The sequence below is a fragment of the Zonotrichia leucophrys genome, chromosome 8 (assembly GCF_028769735.1).
Source record: "Zonotrichia leucophrys gambelii isolate GWCS_2022_RI chromosome 8, RI_Zleu_2.0, whole genome shotgun sequence".
NCBI classification, from domain to species: domain Eukaryota; kingdom Metazoa; phylum Chordata; class Aves; order Passeriformes; family Passerellidae; genus Zonotrichia; species Zonotrichia leucophrys.
This window is the reverse complement of record NC_088178.1, coordinates 1,380,044-1,399,481: the sequence shown is the minus strand read 5'-3', so window position 1 is coordinate 1,399,481 and position 19,438 is coordinate 1,380,044. Positions and strand designations below refer to the sequence as shown.

Sequence of the window (19,438 nt, the reverse complement as noted above, 5' to 3'; positions counted from 1 at the left end):
TGCTCAGTGTTTGTGCTCAAGATCTGTGCTCAGGATCTGTGCTCAGTGTTTGTGCTCAGTGCTTGTGCTCAGTGTTTGTGCTCAGGATCTGTGCTCAGTGTTTGTGCTCATTGTTTCTTCTCTCTCTCTCTCCAGTCGAAGACCGCCCCCTTCACCTACTCGGCCCACTGTAATCCGTCCGTTAGACTCCTCCCTGTTAGACTAAAAGGAGTTTCTGGCATGTCACTCGTTGTTAACCAAATATGTGGAAACAAATTGCTTGGTAACTGTCACAATAACCAGTGTATAGTCGCATGTATGGACATCTCTAGGCAAGTAACCAATTTTACTGATATTCTCTGTCCATTCTGCATTGTTTATGAGGTCTTCAATGTTTGGGGAAGGTCTGTGCTGCCTTGACTTTTCCTTCTGCAATAACTGATGTTATCTAACTTACTGACACATATCTCCACCCAGACAACTGTGCTCACAGTCCTCCACAGCAGCTGGAGGGCTTGACTCTGTGTGTCTTTGTGCATGTGTTGATTTATCTGCTGCTTTTTTTCTCCCTTACCTGAAAGGAATCTTGCTTTTATTTATACCTTCTAGGTTTTCTATTTTCTCTTGTAATGGCTAAACTGAGCAAAGAAAAGCCATGTAGTTTCTTACCAAGCTCTTCTGAAGGTCCCACACTTGCAGGTCTCTCTTGTAAGAGGCTTGCTTCTCCTGTAAACTGTCCTTATCCAAATTTTAGTTTTAAGGAATGTTGTTAAACAAGCAGGGTGTGCATGGGACAAGGCATGTTTTGCTGTATGCCCATCCTGGCAGCTGCCATGCCAGGTTGGTTGGGTTGGTGAGGAGCAGGCTGGGCTGCCCCAGCTCACAGGGAGCTGTCCCACCCCACAGCCCGGAGGGGACAGGGTGGTTGGGAGGGCTGGGGTGTGACACAGCAGCTCCCTCTGCCCCTGCTCCCACTGTGCTCCTGGGAAGCACTGCAGGGCAGTGAGGGCATGGAGATGGGCTGTGTGCAGGACCCAGGGAACTGAGCACTGCTTTTGGTCCCTTTGTGACCCAGAAGGACACAGAGACACACACACACATGCACAGCTGGGCTGGGTCCCCCTCCTGTGCCCACCGTGGGAGCTCCAGCCTGGACTGGCAGCTGAGCTTCCCAAGGCTTTGGATGTGGGATATTTGTGATATTTTCACATGCCAGTCAATAAAGTTTCCCTGTGTCCTCTGTGTAAAGATTTTCTTTTTGCATTACATGGTCCTTGCACACACCTTGGTTTACTGTTGCTTTATCCAGCTAAGTTCTGGGAAGTGCTCAGCTGTGCATCCTGGATTATTTTAGCAGCTGCTCACTTGCAGAGATGCCCTCTGCCTCTTGTTTTGCACGTTATAAATTAATGCATTATAAAACCCTTTTGTCTTAACTGCATTACTTCACTTTAAACACTTAGGGTCAGTGTCACCCTTAAAGCTTAGAACTTACTGAGTTAACACAATGAAACTAGAGAGGAATTTGGCCTTGTTCCTTTAGAAAATATGAATTGCTGCTATTAAAATTATGGTTACAGATCCCTTGGCAAAGCAATTGGTGGTTTCAAAAGCCCCCAGTACAATCAGTCTAATAAATGTATTTATTGAGACTGCTTGTAGGGCTCCAGTATGCTGTAGCCCCATGGTTAGGAAGAATCCAATCCAAGAGCCACAACAAATGGGGATTTACTCTGTTAATTCCCAGGCTGCTGATTAGCTGTGCTCACCAGTGCAGCAAATCATGTTCCAGCCTGCAGAGGAGAGACGAGTTTGGGACAGCATCATGATTTGTGTATTAGTTTAACTTCCATTTCCTGCCAACCCCATACTGGTGCCACACTCCTGGGGAGTCTGGAGGTCACATGTGAGGCACGGTGGAGATGGAGTTTGTCAAGCCCTGGCATCCTGGTGATCTCAGCAGATGCTGCTGTTTGTTTGGGGAACAGGTCCACATCTCCAGTGCCAATGCACAGAATCAGCTTTCAAGGTTGAAAACACAACCCCCACAGTCATACTAATTTTTACTACAAAAAAGAAAACATATTTTGATGATTCTTCTTGTCTTCTACACAGCTTTCCACTGCTCAGTGCTCTCTGCTGTAAGCTGTGCTGCATCTGTTGGATACATTTTTGTGAATAGCCACAGTAGCCCATATTGTTGCCTTGCCAGCACTCCTGTATTTCTAAACAGTTTAACAGAACTCTGCTACTGACTGGCAGCTGCCTGCTGATGGGAAGCCATGTTAAATGCCTGAGCCACAGAGATCACTGATATCACTTCTGATATCAGAATATCAAATTTTGATACTCACAAGGTGTCTCTGCTCATGGCACCATCCATGAGCAGGGACCAACCCAACCCACTCCAGGACACTGCAAGGCCACAGTCTGGGTTTGTCCCACCACAGCCCAAGGACTCAGCTTAGCTGTCCTTTGTCCTTTGATGAGCATGACCCCCAGGAGGGGATTCAGGCCAGGGTGGCTGCAGGGGACACAAGGCAATGCTGGTAATTCAGGAGCCTCAATTACATGGCACAGCTCCTGGCCTAAAATGTGCTTTTAAATGCTCCCTTCTTGAGACTCCCTGATTTACTTTAATGACTCTTTTTGCCAAGCATAAGGAAAGAGGTGGCACAACTGAGCACTGTCCTTTTCTCTGCCCCCAGGGAACTATTTCTCAGCAGTACTCCTGAATTGTAAATAAAGCTCTCAAGGGTGGATTTACCCGAAAGAGGAGGAGGAGGCAGTGAGGCATCAGCACCGTCTGGTCCTGTGCTTGATGCTGAGGGTGCAGGACACAGCTGCACAGCCCTCCTTCCTCTGCATCCTCATTGAGATCTCATCTAAATCTGGCCCTGGGCCCTAAATGCAACACTTTTAGGGGTGCAGGTTAATAAAAAACCATAAGCACAAATCCAGGGGTTGATGATTTCACCTCTTCTTGCGTATGTGCTTGTGAGAATAAACCACAGAAACTTGTTTCTAGGAAAACCACTTGAATGCTGCCCAAGAAATTGCCACATCCAGTTGAGTAAGTTCTGTCCTGCAGCCTTGGCCCACTTCCTTCTGCTCTGGAGTGCCTGGAATGGGTTTGTTTGTCCCACTTGCTCCTGATGCTGGCTGTCCCATCCGTCCTGTCCCTTGTTCTTGGAGGAGCAGCCTTGGCAGCAACTGACTCCATGCCCAAAGGAAAGCAGGACAAGCTCCCTGTGGGTCTGCCAGAGGGACTGGGCACCTCTGCAGAGCACTCAGGTGGGATGAGCCAGGCCTGAGCTCCGTGTCTGTGGGGCACAGGTTGCTCTGCCCCTCTCTGCTTCCCTCTGGCACAGCTCTGCTTGCCAGGGCACAGTGGAGCAATAATGAAGCAACACCAGAGTTTCTGCTCTTAGGTGAGGTGCACAAAGATCTGGGTGGTGTAGTTGCTGAGTTTCAGGAGGGTGCTCATCTAATACTGCATTTAGGCTGAGCCTGGATCTCTGCCCAGGGAACATTTCCACCTCACCCCGCTGTGGCTGACCAAAAGAGCTTGTGTGTGCTGTGAACAGCTCTGGGCCTGGCATCTCAAGGGATCTTGTGCTAGGGTTAAAAAGATTGTATGTTCAACAAAAAGGCTTATGTACATAGTTAATGTGTGTTTATTTTATTGCTGATCTTGTTGCACTTTCTGAGTAAGTCTCCTAAAAGTAGATTATTTATTATATTAAAGAAGATACATTATAGGTTATGGCATTTCGTGTTCAAGTATAACATAGAAAATATTATCCTCCCTGTTCCAGAGAGCTCCACTAACCATGATGTGTACAGCATATTGACATTCCTGACTAGTTCTGTCCTTCTGTCTTAAATAGCCCAAGCCTCCCGACCTGAGAGCAGCCCTGCTTTGTGCCTGTGCCAGCTGGGAGCCTCCCGGTGCCCTCCTGGCACAGCTGCTCCTGCTGTGGCCCTGCCCCGGCTCCCAGGCTGGTGCAGAGCAGCTCCCTTGTGTAAATGAATGTTACTCTGCCTGTCTTTCCTCTTGCTTTGTCTGCAGGCGAGCTGATGCCGACGGCTCCTCCTCCCGTCCCGACAGCCCTCCACTCTTGCTTGATCTATGATTTGTCCCGCCTTGCCGGCCGTTTGCTTTACTGCTGTCTCTTTACTTTTCCAGGACAGGCTAAACGATGACTTCTTTTTTGTAAGAAGCAAACGCTTAATTCCTTTCTGAATTTTTTTTTTTTGCTCTGTATGTTAATGCCCTACTTGATGTGAGCCAAAACATCTGCCTTTGGTTTCGTAATCTGTAAATGGTTCCTGGTGTTGACCTTTGAGCACAGCGAGTGGATTCCCGAAACCGCGGTCATCACTGAGCATCACATACACCTGCTGTAAAAATGTTATGCTGCATTTCTGAACCTGAAATAAACTCTCATTCTTGATGGGCTTTTATTATTACTTTCTGCGTGTGTATGAGTGGTGTCTTCTGTCTCGCACCACCATCTCAGCATTCCACAGTGCCTCGGTGGGGACTGCAGGCAGGATTTAGTGGAGGTGCTGCTGTGCTGAGATCACTGCAGATGTCATTAAAGGGGAGGGGAACCCCTTGGGAAGCATTCAGCCTGCTCCCCTGCAAGGGCCTTGGAGTGCTGCAGAGATGTTGTGCTGGGAAATGGATGAATGTTGTACAAGCAGTACCTGGGGTTCACTGCATTGCTGAGGAAAGCACGTTCAGAGGAGTTTCAGAGCTGAGCAGAAGACCAGACTCAGTCCTCCAAAGCAGGAGCTGGAGTTAAAATATGCCTGCAAGGGATTTCCCCCTAAAGATTGTGTACAAATGTGCAGATGTCCTGATTACTCAGTTCCTCCTGCAGATCAGGATGAGCCGAGTGTCTGCAATCAGTGCTTGGAGATGGTCTGGAGGGCACAAAGAGCACAGCAGCTTCCTCTGGGAACCCCACAGTGGGGGTTTTGGGAAAGAAGGGAGCAAAAGGTGGGATGAGCACAGCAGGAACATCCCTGCTGTTTCCTGTAATATTTGGAGATTTCTTTATTGGTCATTAATGTGGCTGAGGCAGTTTGTGCCCTCCCTCTGAGGGAACAGCAGTGTCCCACGTGTCCCCTCTGGCTGGAGCCCCTCAGGTCCCCTGGTGATCCTGGAGCCAGGAATGTTGGTCAGGGCAGCTCAGTGCTGGGTACCAGGGCAGCTCAGTGCCCTGTGCTGGGTACCAGGGCAGCTCAGTGCTGGGTACCAGGGCAGCTCAGTGCTCAATGCTGGGTACCAGGGCAGCTCAGTGCTGGGTACCAGGGCTCAGTGCTGCCAGGTGCCCAGTGTGGGTACCAGGGCAGCTCAGTGCTGGGTACCAGGGCAGCTCAGTGCCCTGTGCTGGGTACCAGGGGAGCTCAGTGCTGGGCACCAGGGCAGCTCAGTGCCCTGTGCTGGGTACCAGGGGAGCTCAGTGCTCAGTGCTGGGTACCAGGGCAGCTCAGTGCCCTGTGCTGGGTACCAGGGGAGCTCAGTGCTCAGTGCTGGGTACCAGGGCAGCTCAGTGCTGGGTACCAGGGCAGCTCAGTGCTGGGCACCAGGGCAGCTCAGTGCCCTGTGTGGGTAACAGGGACAGCAGCTGCTCTGTGCCCTCACTGCCCCAGGGCTCTCCAGCCTTGTTCTGTCCTTTCCCAGCAATGTCCCCTCCTGTCACCCCAGGGCCATCCTGTTTGCTCATTCCTCATTTCATCAGAGCCTCACAGATGTTCTACTCAAGAACAGTGTTTGAAGCAGATAATGGTGAGGATTTTAAGGCTGCCTGGGGAAAAGCTCTTGCAGAGGGTAGAATTTGCTGCAAGAAAATTAGAAAGGCTGTGAGCAGTGACCTCCCCACCTGGGATGGGATTGTTCTGCTTCTCTGGCACTGGCAGGTCAGAAGGGAGGGGTGAGGATGAAAGCCAGGCTGTGCTGAGAGCCAGCTGATTCTAATCTTGCTCTTGCTCTTTTCCTTAATATGCATGTTCTGTGCCTTTTTCTCTTACCCCATTTTATTAAGATAATTTTGTGTATGAGTCATTTTATTGTATCTTGGCCTTTTGTTTTAGATCTCCCCCTCTCCCTGTGATTTTTGGGTTATTTTTTGGTTTTTTCCTAGGCGACCTCCACCAGCTGTTCCAGGAAGATCATCCTAACACACACATTTCTTTTGTGTTACATGCAGTGTCTTTTTTATTTTTTTTTAATCCAAAATTACCTTTAATTTGCACTAGCCTATTTGTAAATGAAAGATTTTATTTTCAGATGTCAATGATAAGCCTGGATGTAAAGAAAATAAAATTCTGACTACAAAAGGAGTGTGTCCTGTGTTTCTATTGAAGGGTTTACTCCCTCTTCTCACACAGAGACATTCCTGCCCTGTGGGAGAAATTACCTGGGCTCTGTGGAGCCTCCCACCCTCCATGGCTGTGGAGGGAGGGATGGATGGACATTCTGCTGGAGTTCCAGCTCTTCTGAATGCATTCAGCACCAGCATTGCTCCATACAAATGGCTTTGGCTTAGCATGGGCAGGAAGAAGAGCCAGCAGAGCTCCAAACATGTCCAGTGCAGCAGCAGCAGCACCTGGCTGAGCGGAAACTCGAAGGAGAAGATTGCAGCAGTCTCCAGACAGTCCCTAGACTGATTAATCTGCACAATTATAAATAAATTGCAGCTGTTCTGACCATTTTCTTCAAGCTAAGCCTCTGAATTCCTTGCAAGCCGACCTCACTGGAGCATCTGAGCTCAAGCAGCTGGAAGGAGCTACCTCTGGGATTCCAAATGTGTCCATCCCTGTGGGAAAGAGAAAATCTGGGATTTAGATGATGTGCTTGTTTTGGGTGCCAGAGAAGTCTGTGAAGGGGCAGTCTGAGAAGGGGGGAACTGATGGGTTTAAGTGGCTGTTTTCCCTCAGCATGGGATCACTCTGTGTGTGCAGAAGGTGACAGCCAGCCTCAGCTTGTTTTCCAGCCTGGTCTGACACAGCTTTGATGAATCTGGGCAGTTTCTCTTGTTGCAGCTGATTGAGGTCCTGCTGACCTCCAAAATATCCAGGGAGCTGCTGAAGCACCTGCATGAGCTGGTAAATAGCAAGCACTGAGTTTGCTCAAAATATAAGCCCAGAAAAATGTGGACTTACAGACATTTTCCCTTCTTCTCACTTAGACTTGGTCTTTTGGTAGAGTAGAACAGAGAAACAGCAACAGTGTGGTAAAAAGTGTGGGAAACCCCAAACCCTGCTCAATACCTTTGGAACTGCATGTGCTAAACTGGGAATTGCTGGGACTGGGGCAGGTGCTTCCCAGTACCCTGAGACAGGGAGAAAAGAGAGACCTAGAGCTGCAGGAAAACAACTGGAAAACAGCTGGATCTGCAGTTCCAGCAAAACAACTGTCCCAAGAATGGAGGAGCTGAGGGTGGCTGCAGCTCTCACCTGTGCTGAGGCAGAAACCCCTCAGCAGAGTTCAGAATTGAGCATTGCAGAAGCAACAGTGTTTGTACTGGGGAGCTCTTGAGGAGCTTCTGCCCATGCCTCAGGTAAAAGGGAAGGAGGATGGACTGAACTTTGCAAGCTGCTTTTTCTCCAGGTTGTTCAAAAAATCTGTTCTCTCCCTGCAGTCCCTCTGAGCTACAGCATGGTACCAACAGCAGATTAAAGGTGGATGATATTTTATCTCAATGGCCTGGCCACAGCACCCAGCCCGGAGCTGCTGCTGAGCTCCCAGCTGCTGCTGGAAGGCACAAACTGGTTTCTTGGGGCATTTTATGGTGGGAAATCCTCCACACAAATCTTTACCTTCTTAAGAAATATTGTTGAAAATAGGACTCCAGATTCTACAGGTTTGTGGCAGCCAGTTCTAAAATCTCTTCAGTAGAAATGCACAGGAGCTGGGAAACCCTGGCACAGTGGAAACAGGCACAGTGAGCTGGGAAACCCTGGCACATTCTTCAACATGGGCTCCCAGGGTGGCTCTCTGAAGAAGCTGTTTCACCTCACTGTGCTGTCTGCAGCTGCCCTGGTGCTGTGGCAAGGGCAGGAGGACAAGGGTGGCATTACAGGATGGGTTAGGACCAAAATCCTGGTTTGGTTTCCTGATCAAAGAGCCCAGCTTTGTTGTTCACAGGCTTCTCAGCCCCCTGAGAGCACGGTGTGGGTGGCTGCCCTGGCCTTTCCCTGCAGCAAAGCTGGAGATGGATGCATGGAGGTTCCAGCTGGCACGTGTCAGCAGCTCCCCCAGGAGCAAGGCTGATCCACAGCCACTCACATTTGGCCAGCTTCAAATCAAAATAAAGTCCCATGGAAGGACTGATCTCAGTGGAGTGAACCTTTAGGGAAAGAAACTTGGAATGCAAAAGAACATTTAACCCCTCAGGGTTGGTTGATGAAGTGTTTGTGGCATCAACAGCCAGGAGCCACTTCTTGGGTCTCAGGGGGGCTTTGCTCAGGGAGCAGATGCCCAAAGGGCATCCAGCTTTACTGGGCCAGTGTAGAGTTATGGCCAAACCCTGCTCTGCAGAGGATGTTCTGACCTCAGGCATGCAGACATACCAATAATGGCCGTTTATACAGCAGCTTAAATAGCAGCAGCCCTGCAGAGCACGTGTCCTCAGGAGAAGGTCAGGGAAGTCCCAGGGAAACCCTGCCTGCCCTTTGTGTTTCCTCCTCTCCTCTCCCTGGCTCTCTTCTGCATTCCTCCTCCCTTCAGGTCCCTTTGTGCATCCAGGCTGGGGATGTGGTTTCCATTTCCCAGGGTAGGGTGGGCAGGGTGGCTCTGTGGGCAGCTGAGCCTTTCCCCAGGGGCAAGGACTGAGGCTGTTCCAGTCCAATCCTAGAATTCTGTGGCTGGTTCTAAGGAGGTGAAGGGAAGAATGGGCCAGAGCAGAGAGGTCTAGGTGGGACACCTTCTGCATCCCCTGGAGCTGGGGATGGAGCCTGGATCTGCACAGGTTCCTGCTTAGGCTGAGGGCAGGGTGGCAGCCTGTGCCCATCTCCACCACCTGAAATGTCTGAGTGGTTAATGCCTGCAGTTTTCCTAACCCACAGCTGCTTCTGACAGTATGAATTTGGGAAAGGTGCTTTGTGGGGAAGGATTTCCCCCTGGAGGAGTGGGTGAACAGAAACTCTGCTTTCCTGCAGCCTCTCTGTGATAGCCAGGGGCCAAGCAGATGAGATTTGGTTTAGTTCTGATTTACATTCCAGCCTTGCCCCTGTTTGGGATGGCAGCATTACACTGGCATTAGCCCAGTGTCAGATGGACATCGGGGTCACCGAGCAGCTTTCTGGGAACCCCCTGTGAAAAAAGAGCTAAAAAATGTCATGGTGACTCTGAGCATCTGGCCAGCTGTGCTCCCCGCGAGACCTGAGCACGGCCTCCAGACTCCTCCAGGTTTTAATTAAAAGCAAAATGAGATGTGGTCGTTACCACGACGACAGCAGCAACATTTAACACTTGGCAGGAGCAGTAACAAAGCGCTGGAGGTGTTGGGGACTCCGCCGGGGCTTGCTCATTTCCGAGAAAGGAGCGCCTGAAAAGCTCCGGCTCGCTGGGATGGGGGAAATCGAGCAGGAGCTGCACTCTGCAGCTTTTCCCAAAGAGAAATTCCAAAACCACCGGGGCGGGGCCACAGGCAGCTCCGGGAGATGGGGCTGGGGCAGGTGTGGGCATCCCTTGGCTCCGGGGACAGGCACGGGGACAGGGACAGGGCTGCCCATCCCGGCCCGGCCTCCAGCGGGACTCGTTTGCAGGGAGCGCCCTCTGTTGTGGTGGGAGCGCTGCCGGACAGACGGACACGGGACAGACGGACACCGGACAGGCGGGGGCGGGTGGGAGCTCCCGGGCCCTGGCATCCCCCCAGCAGCTGGGTGTGCGCCCATGGGGGCTGCGCTGAGCTCCATCCCTGTGCCTCGGGGTCGGGCCCTGCAGCAAGGCCGGATCTGCCTCTGGAAAGGGGTTGCAGGTGAGAGGAAGGCATGATGCCCTCTCATACCCCCTCTCCTAAGGGATTTAGGGTAAGGGATTTAGGGTAACGTGGTGTCTGGCGGTGATGGCAGGCTATTCTGGCACTCACAAGAGCCAGGGGCAGCTGAGGAGGGCTCTGCCCTGTTCGTGCTTGGCCCTGAAGCTCCAGCAACCTCAGCAGGCCCTGCCCTGCAGCCCTCCCAGGCAGTGCCCAGTCCCCCTGAGGGTCCTGGGGCTGACACTGCATGGGACACATCCCCTGTACCCCAGTGTGGGGCTGACACTCCATGGGACACATCCCCTGTATCCCAGTGTGGGGCTGACACTCCATGGGACACATCCCCTGTACCCCTGTGTGGGGCTGACAGTGTGGGACACATCCCCTGTACCCCAGTGTGGGGCTGACAGTGTGGGACACATCCCCTGTACCCCAGTGTGGGGCTGACACTCTGTGGGACACATCCCCTGTACCCCAGTGTGGGGCTGACACTGCGGGACACATCCCCTGTACCCCAGTGTGGGGCTGACACTCTGTGGGACACATTCCCTGTACCCCAGTGTGGGGCTGGCAGTGTGGGACACATCCCCTGTACCCCAGTGTGGGGCTGACAGTGTGGGACACATCCCCTGTACCCCAGTGTGGGGCTGACACTGCATGGGACACATCCCCTGTACCCCAGTGTGGGGCTGACACTGCGTGGGACACATCCCCTGTACCCCTGGGGCTGCATGGCCAGAGCGAACCCCTCCCCTGCCTGCATCCTGGCATGGCTCAGCTCCTTCCTCCACCACAGCCAGGGCTGGAAGCGGATCCTGGGGAACACAAGAGTGGCTGGTCCTTGTTGCCGTGTGAGACTTTATTGGCTCAGACCCCACAGGGCTGTCCCCAAACCAGGACCTTCCACTGCTCATGGCTACATGAGGAACCTGGACAGATCCTCCTTGATCTCAGCCTCGTCCCAGGGCCCGTGGATGTTGTCCTTGAGCAGCTGCAGGCGGATGAGGCAGTAGGGGCACAGGCAGGAGATGGCGAGCAGCAGCGAGGCGAAGAGCACGGCGCCCACGCTGGACACGGTGGCCAGCGCTGCCAGTGCCGCCAGCGCAAAGAGCACCGTGACGGCCACGTAGCAGCGCGGCGTCCGCGCCTTCAGCTTCTTCTGCAGCATGGGCCACAGGGCGAACATCTGCATGGCGAAGGTCACCATGACGAAGGCGTGCAGGGCGCGCGGCAGGCGCGACGCCAGGCACACCGAGGCGAAGATGGCCATGTTGAGGGACAGCGTGCTGGACACGATGGCGGCGTTGGCGCCGTAGTCGAAGAAGATGAGGTGCCCCAGGAGCATGAGGGCCGACATGGCGTAGATGGTGTCCGTGCTGATGGACTCGGTGAGCGTCTTGAGCACGGGCGAGAAGCCGTAGGTGAAGGCGGCGAACACCAGCGTGCTCTTGAGGTCGGCCCAGCGCGTCCGCCCGCTCGCCCAGCGCCCGGCCCCGCCGTCCACGGCGTCGAACAGGACATAACCGAGCAGGGAGGACACCAGCGCCGCTGCGAAAAGGCCCTGCGGGCTCAGCAGCCCCGCGTCCATGTACCACCAGGTGAGCACGAAGACGCAGACGCTGCACAGCTGCTGCACCACCGCTCCCGACTGGAACACCACGGCCTGGTACCGGTACTGCCGGGCGTGCACGTTCTTCCGCAGCTCCTCCAGGAACCGCTGGTCCACGTAGTTATCGGGGAAAGGCTGCCGCTCGTACAGCACCTTCTGCCACCGCCGCCCGGGCACCGGCTCCATGGCCCCGGCACGGCGGGGGCTCGGCGGGCCCGGGCCCGGTCCCGCCGCTGCCGGGGATGGCGCAAGGGACGCCGGGGCGCTCACGGGCGCCACCTGCCGGCCGGAACTGAGGGACACGGGCCGGAATCCCGGGACACGGGCCGGAATCCCGGGACACGGGCCGGAGCCGCGGGCGGAACCGGGAGCCGGGGCCGGTACCAGGGCGCGCCCTCGGAGGGGTCACCTCCCCGCGGCCGCGCTCCCCGCTCCGTGTGAGCTTCAGCAGCCTCTGGGCTGGGTTCAGGGCACAGCGCAGCTCCGTGCTGGGATCTGCTCGTCCCGAGGGCCGCAAGTCCCTGTCCCGCTACAGCTGCTGCCGGTGCGTGCTGGGGCTGTCTCGCTCCTGCCTGGCCCCGCAAGAGAGATGGGGTTGGAGGGATGCTCCTGCCCTGCTCCCACAGCGTGGCGAAGGGCTGAATCCCTGCAGCCCCCGGGGAGGAGGGCACAGCCGCCGATGGGATTCAGCCAGGGCCTCTCTGTGCTTGGACATCCCGGTGCGTGCCCGGCCGTGCTGCTGGCAGCGTGGCCCCAGCCCATGCTGCAAGCCCCACTCCCTGTCCCGGTCCAGCCAGGCACCTGCTTTTCTGGCCAAACCAGGCTCAGCAGGCAGCTCAGGAATGTGGGTGTGATGCTGCAGGGCGCCCTTCCCCTGCAGCTCCTGCTCTGCCCGAGACTGGAGCAGGAGAGCAGGGCTGGAGAGGGGCAGCTCCGCAGGGACATCCATCTCCTGTGCTGCTGAAGGGACTCAGCGTGCGCAGCAAGGGGACAGAGGCACATTAAGGGAGGTTTCACAGTGTTTTCTCTACGTCTGTGTTTGCTTGTGCTCAGGTCAGAGCCTTGCCAGCCCCAGAGAGGTGCTTGCTGCTGAGGAGCTGCTTCATTTGGCCTCACCCGAGAGGCCTCGGCCCGGGGCAAGGCAGCCACGAACAGGGCCTGGTTTGTGCTGTGGGAAGGGCCCTCATGGCCCCGCTCTCCGGTTGTTTTCACCCAGAGCCTGGACAGGAGACTCCCCAAACAGATCCCAGCTCCTCAGACACGTGCAGAGCAGCAGGAAACACCCACACTGCTGCTGTGCCTTTGGGGGGGCCTCCGGCTGAGCCACGCCACAGTGACACCTCACAATGCCACCTCCCAGCCCCGTGTCACTTGCTGGGCAGGGCAGAAGCAGCTGCTCACCCTGGGCAGGTGCCCCCTGCCAAGGGGCAATGCCAGCAGGCTCCCAGCCAGGATGGGGCTGGACTCGGCTCCAGCTGCCCTCCCTGAAAGCCCCCAGCCCCAGCTTTGCACAGAGCCATGCACGTGCCTCCATGGGCACAAGGCAGCGCCCACAGGGACAGGGAGTGCTGCCAGCTCCTGGGATTGCTGGCATTGCCTCGGTGCCCAGCGCCTGGGAACTTGAGATTTTGAACGAAATGTCCTTCTCCCAAAGTCATGGAGTAAAGCTGGGGCATGCAAGAGGAAAGCTGGGAGGGCAGAGAGCCATTCCTGCTGCTCTGAAAAGTGCCACGACCACCACAGAAGAGGAATGCCACCTCCTGTGCTCTCACTGGGGGTGCTGGCAGCAGGTTTGCTGTCACCTGGCCCTGGCTCTCTGCACATCTGTGATGCTCTGGGGACCAAGAAGAGCATGGGGCTGGAGCATGAGGCTGCTTCCACATGGTCAGGTCCACTTGGAAATCCCAGTGGAGAGAGCAGAGGTGATGGGTCTGACAGTGTTCACAGGGGTCTGAGGATGAGGGAAGAGATGAGGATCTGACTCCATGTTTCAGAAGGCTGATTTATTATTTTATGATATATATTATATTTAAACTATACTAAAAGAATAGAAGAAAGGATTTCATCAGAAGGCTAGCTAAGAATAGAAAAAGAAAGAATGATAACAAAGGTTTGTGGCTCAGACTCTCTATCCGAGCCAGCTCACTGTGATTGGCCATTAATTAGAAACAACCACATGAGACCAATCACAGATGCACCTGTTGCATTCCACGGCAGCAGATAATCAATGTTTACATTTTGTTCCTGAGGCCTCACAGCTTCTTAGGAGGAAAAATCCTAAGGAAAGGATTCTGTGACAGATGGGTACTCTGTGTGCCCTTTCAGATCTGTGCTGTGGGGCAGCAGAGTGCCTTTGGAGGCAGGGAGAGGGGGAGGCTGGGGCTGGTCAGTGGCTCAGAGCGCTCCTGAGCCACGCTGGGTGATGCCAGCAAAGCCAAACCCTTGGGGACAGCCTGGAATCCCCATGGGTGCCCACCTGGATCTCTCTGGCATTGGCTCTGCAGCCCTGGCAATGCCAGCCCAGGGCCTGGCACCCACCTGGTGCTCGGGGGACCCCAGTGACGAAGCAGCTGCCATGCTGTGCTGTCCCTGTGTCCCTGGGAGGGGACAGCGTGTGACTGCCACGTGTGGTGGCGCCGCCCACGGTGCAAAGGACAGCTCAGCGCTGCCCAGGTGGCCCAGACTTTGCCGCAGGGCAGTGACTGTCAGGGACAGTGAGTGTCCTGCCTGCACAGCTGTCCTGCCAGGACCTGCCACGGGACCCGCCACGTCACTGCCACCAGCCAGCCCTGCTGCTCAGAGGGGACCTTGTGCCATGGAGTCATCCCCCAGCCCTCCTGGGAGCTCTCCTGGCAGGATAAGCAGTAGCTAAGGTCAAGAATACAAAAGTCCTTTGTGAGCATCGAAATTCCCACTGTGGGTTCTGTGCCACAGGACCTCCCTCCCCTCACAGTTCGGTGTCCCCAAGTGCCACTGGAGGGGCTGTGGGGTGGTGAGGGCTCTGAGCTCCTCTGCTGAGGTGCAGGGTGAGGAGCTGGGTGCCACGGCCCTACAAACTCTGTGTGTGCTGGGGCTTGGCAAAGGGACCCCACTGCAGATTTGTTCCGAGTCTGCTCCTCTGAGTGTTGGAATTCACTGCTGAGGTTGTCTGGAGGGAAGGTGGGAAAGGTGACAGGCTGGGACTGAAACAGCTGGGATTGGTGTGAACCTACACTGGAGATGTTTAAATATCAAAGTATGGCAGGCACTGCTCAGGGCTGCCTCCGGGTGTGTGTTCCCCTTGGGATGGGACCATCACCTGTGCTGCAGAAAGAGGACTCCAAATAACTGGGCAGCACACTCTGCTGAGGGGCTGAGCCTGCATGGATGAGGATGGGTCCTGTGCCTCTCCCTGTGCCCCAGACAGGGCTCCTCCCCTGTGTCACCCCCAGGAGTGACAGGGCACAGCCATGGATCCCTGGGCCTCATTGCTCTGCCAAGCCATCCCCCAGCCTTCCCTCTGACCCTGGAGCCAAACCCTCCCTGCACAGGAATGTTGCTCAGGGAGGGGGGAGGCTGGCACAGCTCCAGCTGCTGCATTTTTCCATGCCCAGAGATGTCTCCTGCCTTACAAGGCCCCATGGCACAGGCTGTGCCTGCTCTCCTGCAGTCCCCTGTGTAAGGATTGTTTGGATTCAGGGACTGGGCTGAGCCCTGGGGGGATACTGGGGCAGACAGGGCTGGGATTGCCTGCTCCCTTTCCTGGGTGCAGGTCACATTTCCTGAGCTGAGCTGAGCTGAGGAGGTACCGAGGCTGCTGGAGAAACCTGCTCAGGGCTGGCAGGGCAATCCAGGAAAAGGGGATTGGGCCTGAGAAGCCCACAATGGACTGATAGATACCAGGGCAAGGTTTGGGATTTGCTGAGCCTGTTGCAGGGGGAGCAGGATGGGAAGGCTGAGGATGTGGGGCAGGAGAGATGAGCTGTGGAAAGCCACGTGCTGCAGGGATGTGACCTCTGGAACGCACAGCACAGCACGTGGGGGGCTGTGAAACTGAGCTGCCTCACTCCTGGCATTCCCTGCGGGTCAGCACGGATCCCTCTGGCAAAACAGCCTCCCCAGCACCCACTGAGGGCTCTGCAAAAGGGACAAGCCAGCCCAGCCCAGCCCAGGGCCTGCCAGCTCCAGGGCAGTGGGGCAGCAGGGCCTGTTTTGCAGGGAAACTCCATCAGCTGCCACCTAGTAAAGATGTTTTTGATTTTAAATCTGATTTAGAAAAAGAAAACCCCCTAGGAAACAACAGCCAAAAATGACACCAGCAATGAGCTCTGGCAGTTGCAGGGTGCTCCAGGGTGGGATGAGCTCAAACTTCAGCTGCTCAGGTAAGCTCAGCTCAACTTTCAGCTGTATGTGGCACATCTCTAGCACAGAGATGCAGGGAGGAAACCAAACCTTGGAGATAAAACAATAAAACTGCCTGTGGGACCCGAGCATGGGTTGTCATGGAAGCTGGCAGGTGAAAACTGAGATTTGGGAACAAGGAGGGTCCTATGGTGCACGTGGTGTCTCCAAGACCTGTTCTGTAAATGGGGAGGGGGATATTGGATGAAACCCTGAATGCAAACACTGCTGGTTTTTCTAGGAAGTGGGGAAAAACTTGCTGTGCACGGGTCAAAAAGAGTTTGCAACTCCCTGTTCCAGCCTGGTGTGCTGCGAGAGGATCCTCCCCTATGCTCCCCTTCCCATTTGCCTAGTAAAGAAGTAAAGAAGCTTTTGTTCAAGCACAGCATGGCCTCAGCCTGGAAACACAGAGATTTCCCAGGAGATCTCCACACCAGGAGCCCTCCCTGCCCTTTTCCCTGGAGCTCCAGGCAGGAGCCATGTGCTGAGTAAGGGCTGAGGAGATTTTCAGCCCTGCAGTGCTTCTCCCTGCCCCAAACCACAGGGAGGGGTCCCTGAGCAGTGACACTCCTGCTGCCACCACCCCCTACCCCTCTGCCTGTTTTTAAATACCCGGCAGGGAGGGGATGGAGCCAGGTGGGAATTCAGTTCATTTCAGCAGGGAGGGGATGGAGCCAGGTGGGAATTCAGTTCATTTCAGCAGTGGGCAGAAAGGGGAAGGGAGGCAGCTGAGCCTGTGGGGCTCCCTGTGTGTGCCCGGTGAGCCCTTTGGGATGAGGATCCCCAGCGCTGGGATCCAGCAGAGGTGCTGGTGCTCCTGGGTGGGCTGTGCCACCCTGCCATGCTCCTGGCACTGCTGCCCAGGGCTCTGAGCCCCCTCCAGCCCAGGGATGTGTGTCTCAGGTCTGGGTTTGGCTGAGGAAGCCACGGAAGCCCTGCCCTGCCCTGCTGGAGCAGGTGCTGGACATCCCCCACAGAGGAGCCCAGCCCTGGGCTGCCCCAGGTGCTTTCCCAGCCCTTCCTCCCACCCCAGGGGCAGTGGGAAGAGGGAAGGGGAAGCTTCAGCCCACGCTGTCCTCTCAGAAATGAAGGCTAAAAGAGCTTCACACTTGCATTGTGAAGTTTGGCCGTTTCTCAGTTTCAGCAGTGAAATTTGATTTTTCTTTTCCCAGGGGGCTCAGACAGCAGGTGCTGTCTGACACCCACCATGGTGGGTTCACCCCACTGCAAGCCCCCACACCACATTTCCATCACGAGAGCAAGAATTCACTTGGATTCTCTGTGTCCCAGCTGTCAGCAGCCTTTGGAGCTTCCCCATTCCACCAGCCCCCCCAGATGGCAAGGGAAGCTCCCCAGTGGCCGAGCTCTTTGTGCTCTCCAGCTCCAGGGCTCTGCACTGGGGTCACAGCATCGCCAGGGTGCTGCTCAGGTTGTGCCTGGAACACCTCCCGGGATTTCAGCCAGTGTGGGATTGGAATCAAAGCCATGTCCCCTTCTGGGAGCGCAGAGGCACAGCCCGTGTGCCACAGGAGTTTGCTGAGTGATGAGAGAGCAATCACCTGCTCAGCTGGAGCGGGAGTTGCTCCTGTTGGATTTTCCAAAGAAAATGATTCCAACCTTTATTTTTTGCACAGCCTTCCTTTCGGCACAAATCGCCTGTGAGAAACGCCAATCACTTGTTTTGAAAATTCTGAAAGTTGAATAGAAATAAAATGGTTAGAAAAATAGTAATACAATTAGAGTAATAATAATTTGGACAAATTAAATTAGGACAATATGAGACAATAGAGATAAAAGAGTTACAGACAGTCCAGGTACCTTTTCTGGGCAGCATGAACCCGAAAAAGGACCCACGTTAACAGAGGATTAACCCTTAAAAACAACAGCCTGCTGCATATTCATACACCTCATCCATGATGCATAAATTCCATTCAAACACAGGATTCTGTCTGGGCAGTGTCAGCTTCTTCCTCTGAATCCTGACAGCATCTTCAAGGCAGGAAGAAGTTCATTTCTTCTGATAATGGAGCAATAAATTCTCTTTCTCTGAAAGATTCAGGTGTCCTGTGGCTGCTATCTCACTGTGAGTCCTTTCTTTAAAAAAAAGTATCCTACATAGCATCGTTTCTATTTTAACAATTTTTATAACCTAAAACTATAATCAACACAGTACTTAAGAGAATTAATACAGCATTACTTCCTAACCCAACACATATAATATTCATTTGAATATTTGCCAAAAGCCAATCATAAAACACATGCATTTTTCTCACTGCCGAAGATATAAAAGAAATTGAGTTTTTTTAAAAAAAGTTTTGTGCTGTTTTGCTGGATTCTCTCCTGCAAGTGGTTAACAGTTCATGTGAAGTCAGAGGAAGGTCTCTGGAGCAATGTTGCAATTTACAGCTTTTCCTTGACCAAGTAAGAAACAGTCAGGAAATTAAACAGGAAATTGTGTCTGGAAGGAACAAAAGTTGTGTTGTCAGAACCTGCTTATGAAAGATTTCGTTTATTTTAACCAGTAAGGAGCCAAGATCAATAGTCAGAAGAGGAAGGAGTTTGTGTGAATTAAATCACACGTGAAAAAAAAAAAAGAAAGAGAGAAAAAAAGGCAACACTTGGGAAAACAAGCAGCCTTTGTAAAGAGCAGATAGGGTTGAATGGCAGAGAAGGCTTTGCCACTGCAAAGGTGGGGACATCAGGACCCTGCCTGGCTGGGGACTACTTCAAAGGGGCTTTTCCTGCAGGATCCCAGCTCTGTGAAGCCTCCCCTGAAATGATGTGTCAGCTCTTAGGCTGTGTTTGGTCTAAGCTGTGCTCATTCCTAACGGGATCACAGCATTGGGAGCTGTGCCAGGAGGGAGCAGTCCCATGGGCTGAGCCAGTGTGCCTTCAGAGCCTTCTCCAGGTCGGGGAGGCTGCAGGAATTCCTGTCCCTGGAATGGAGACAGGCCCAGCCTTACCCCATGGCAACACTGAGGCCTAGAGCTGGCCGTGCTCAGCAATGGGTTAATGAATGTTTACCAGCTCTCCCAGCAGCCACATCAGCAGGTGTTTGAATTTCCAGCGCTTCATGGATGGATGCTCTGCTCCTGGCCGTGCCCAACAGGTACTTTGTGGCCAGGGCTGTGTGTTGGGATGGGCAAACGCCCCAGGCACCCCCCAGCCCGGCAGGGAGAGGCGCTCCCGGACCCGGCTCCAACAGCAGCGGGAAAAGTCAGGGCAAGAACGGACACAAAGACTTTACAAAGGTTTCCACTGCTGGCTGACTCCATTCACGGCATCCCCAAGCGCGTTAATGAACCCTGAGCAGGCTCCGTGCACAGAGCGCTCAGGTGACCCGGCCTGCGGGAATGTCCTGCATGGGACATGTCCGGGGCCAGACCATGAGGTTGGAGCTGCCTCATGGCAGCTGCTGCTGCTGCCGTGATTCACCCCTGGCTGCGGGCTGAGCTGGCTCTCCCCGGTCAGAGTC

At 54.3% G+C, this 19,438-nt stretch overlaps 2 protein-coding genes across 8 annotated transcripts in view; one reads left to right on the top strand and one right to left on the bottom strand.

Annotated features, from left to right (window-relative positions):
- DNM3 (dynamin 3) overlaps window positions 1–6,281 on the top strand; it is a 174,674-nt gene extending 168,393 nt beyond the window's left edge. For 5 of the 7 annotated variants that reach the window (XM_064720173.1, XM_064720171.1, XM_064720170.1 and 2 more), the window contains one exon: window positions 136–4,452. In XM_064720173.1, the coding sequence (XP_064576243.1) occupies window positions 136–205 (70 nt within the window). In that variant the 3' untranslated portion in view covers window positions 206–4,452. Of the gene's footprint in view, window positions 1–135; window positions 4,453–6,134 lie in introns of those variants that run through there. The other 2 variants (XM_064720172.1, XM_064720168.1) reach the window with 2 other exon arrangements.
- Window positions 6,282–10,814: 4,533 nt separating this feature from the next.
- PIGC (phosphatidylinositol glycan anchor biosynthesis class C) lies at window positions 10,815–11,838 on the bottom strand. Its single transcript, XM_064719844.1, has one exon. It carries the CDS (start codon window positions 11,767–11,769, stop codon window positions 10,891–10,893), a length of 879 nt encoding a protein of 292 aa, XP_064575914.1. The 5' UTR covers window positions 11,770–11,838; the 3' UTR covers window positions 10,815–10,890.
- Window positions 11,839–19,438: the final 7,600 nt, after the last annotated feature.

Bases quoted from the DNA above. Each gene is read 5' to 3' on its own strand.
- PIGC (XM_064719844.1), bottom strand. From the start codon at position 11,769: ATGGAGCCGGTGCCCGGGCGGCGGTGGCAGAAGGTGCTGTACGAGCGG.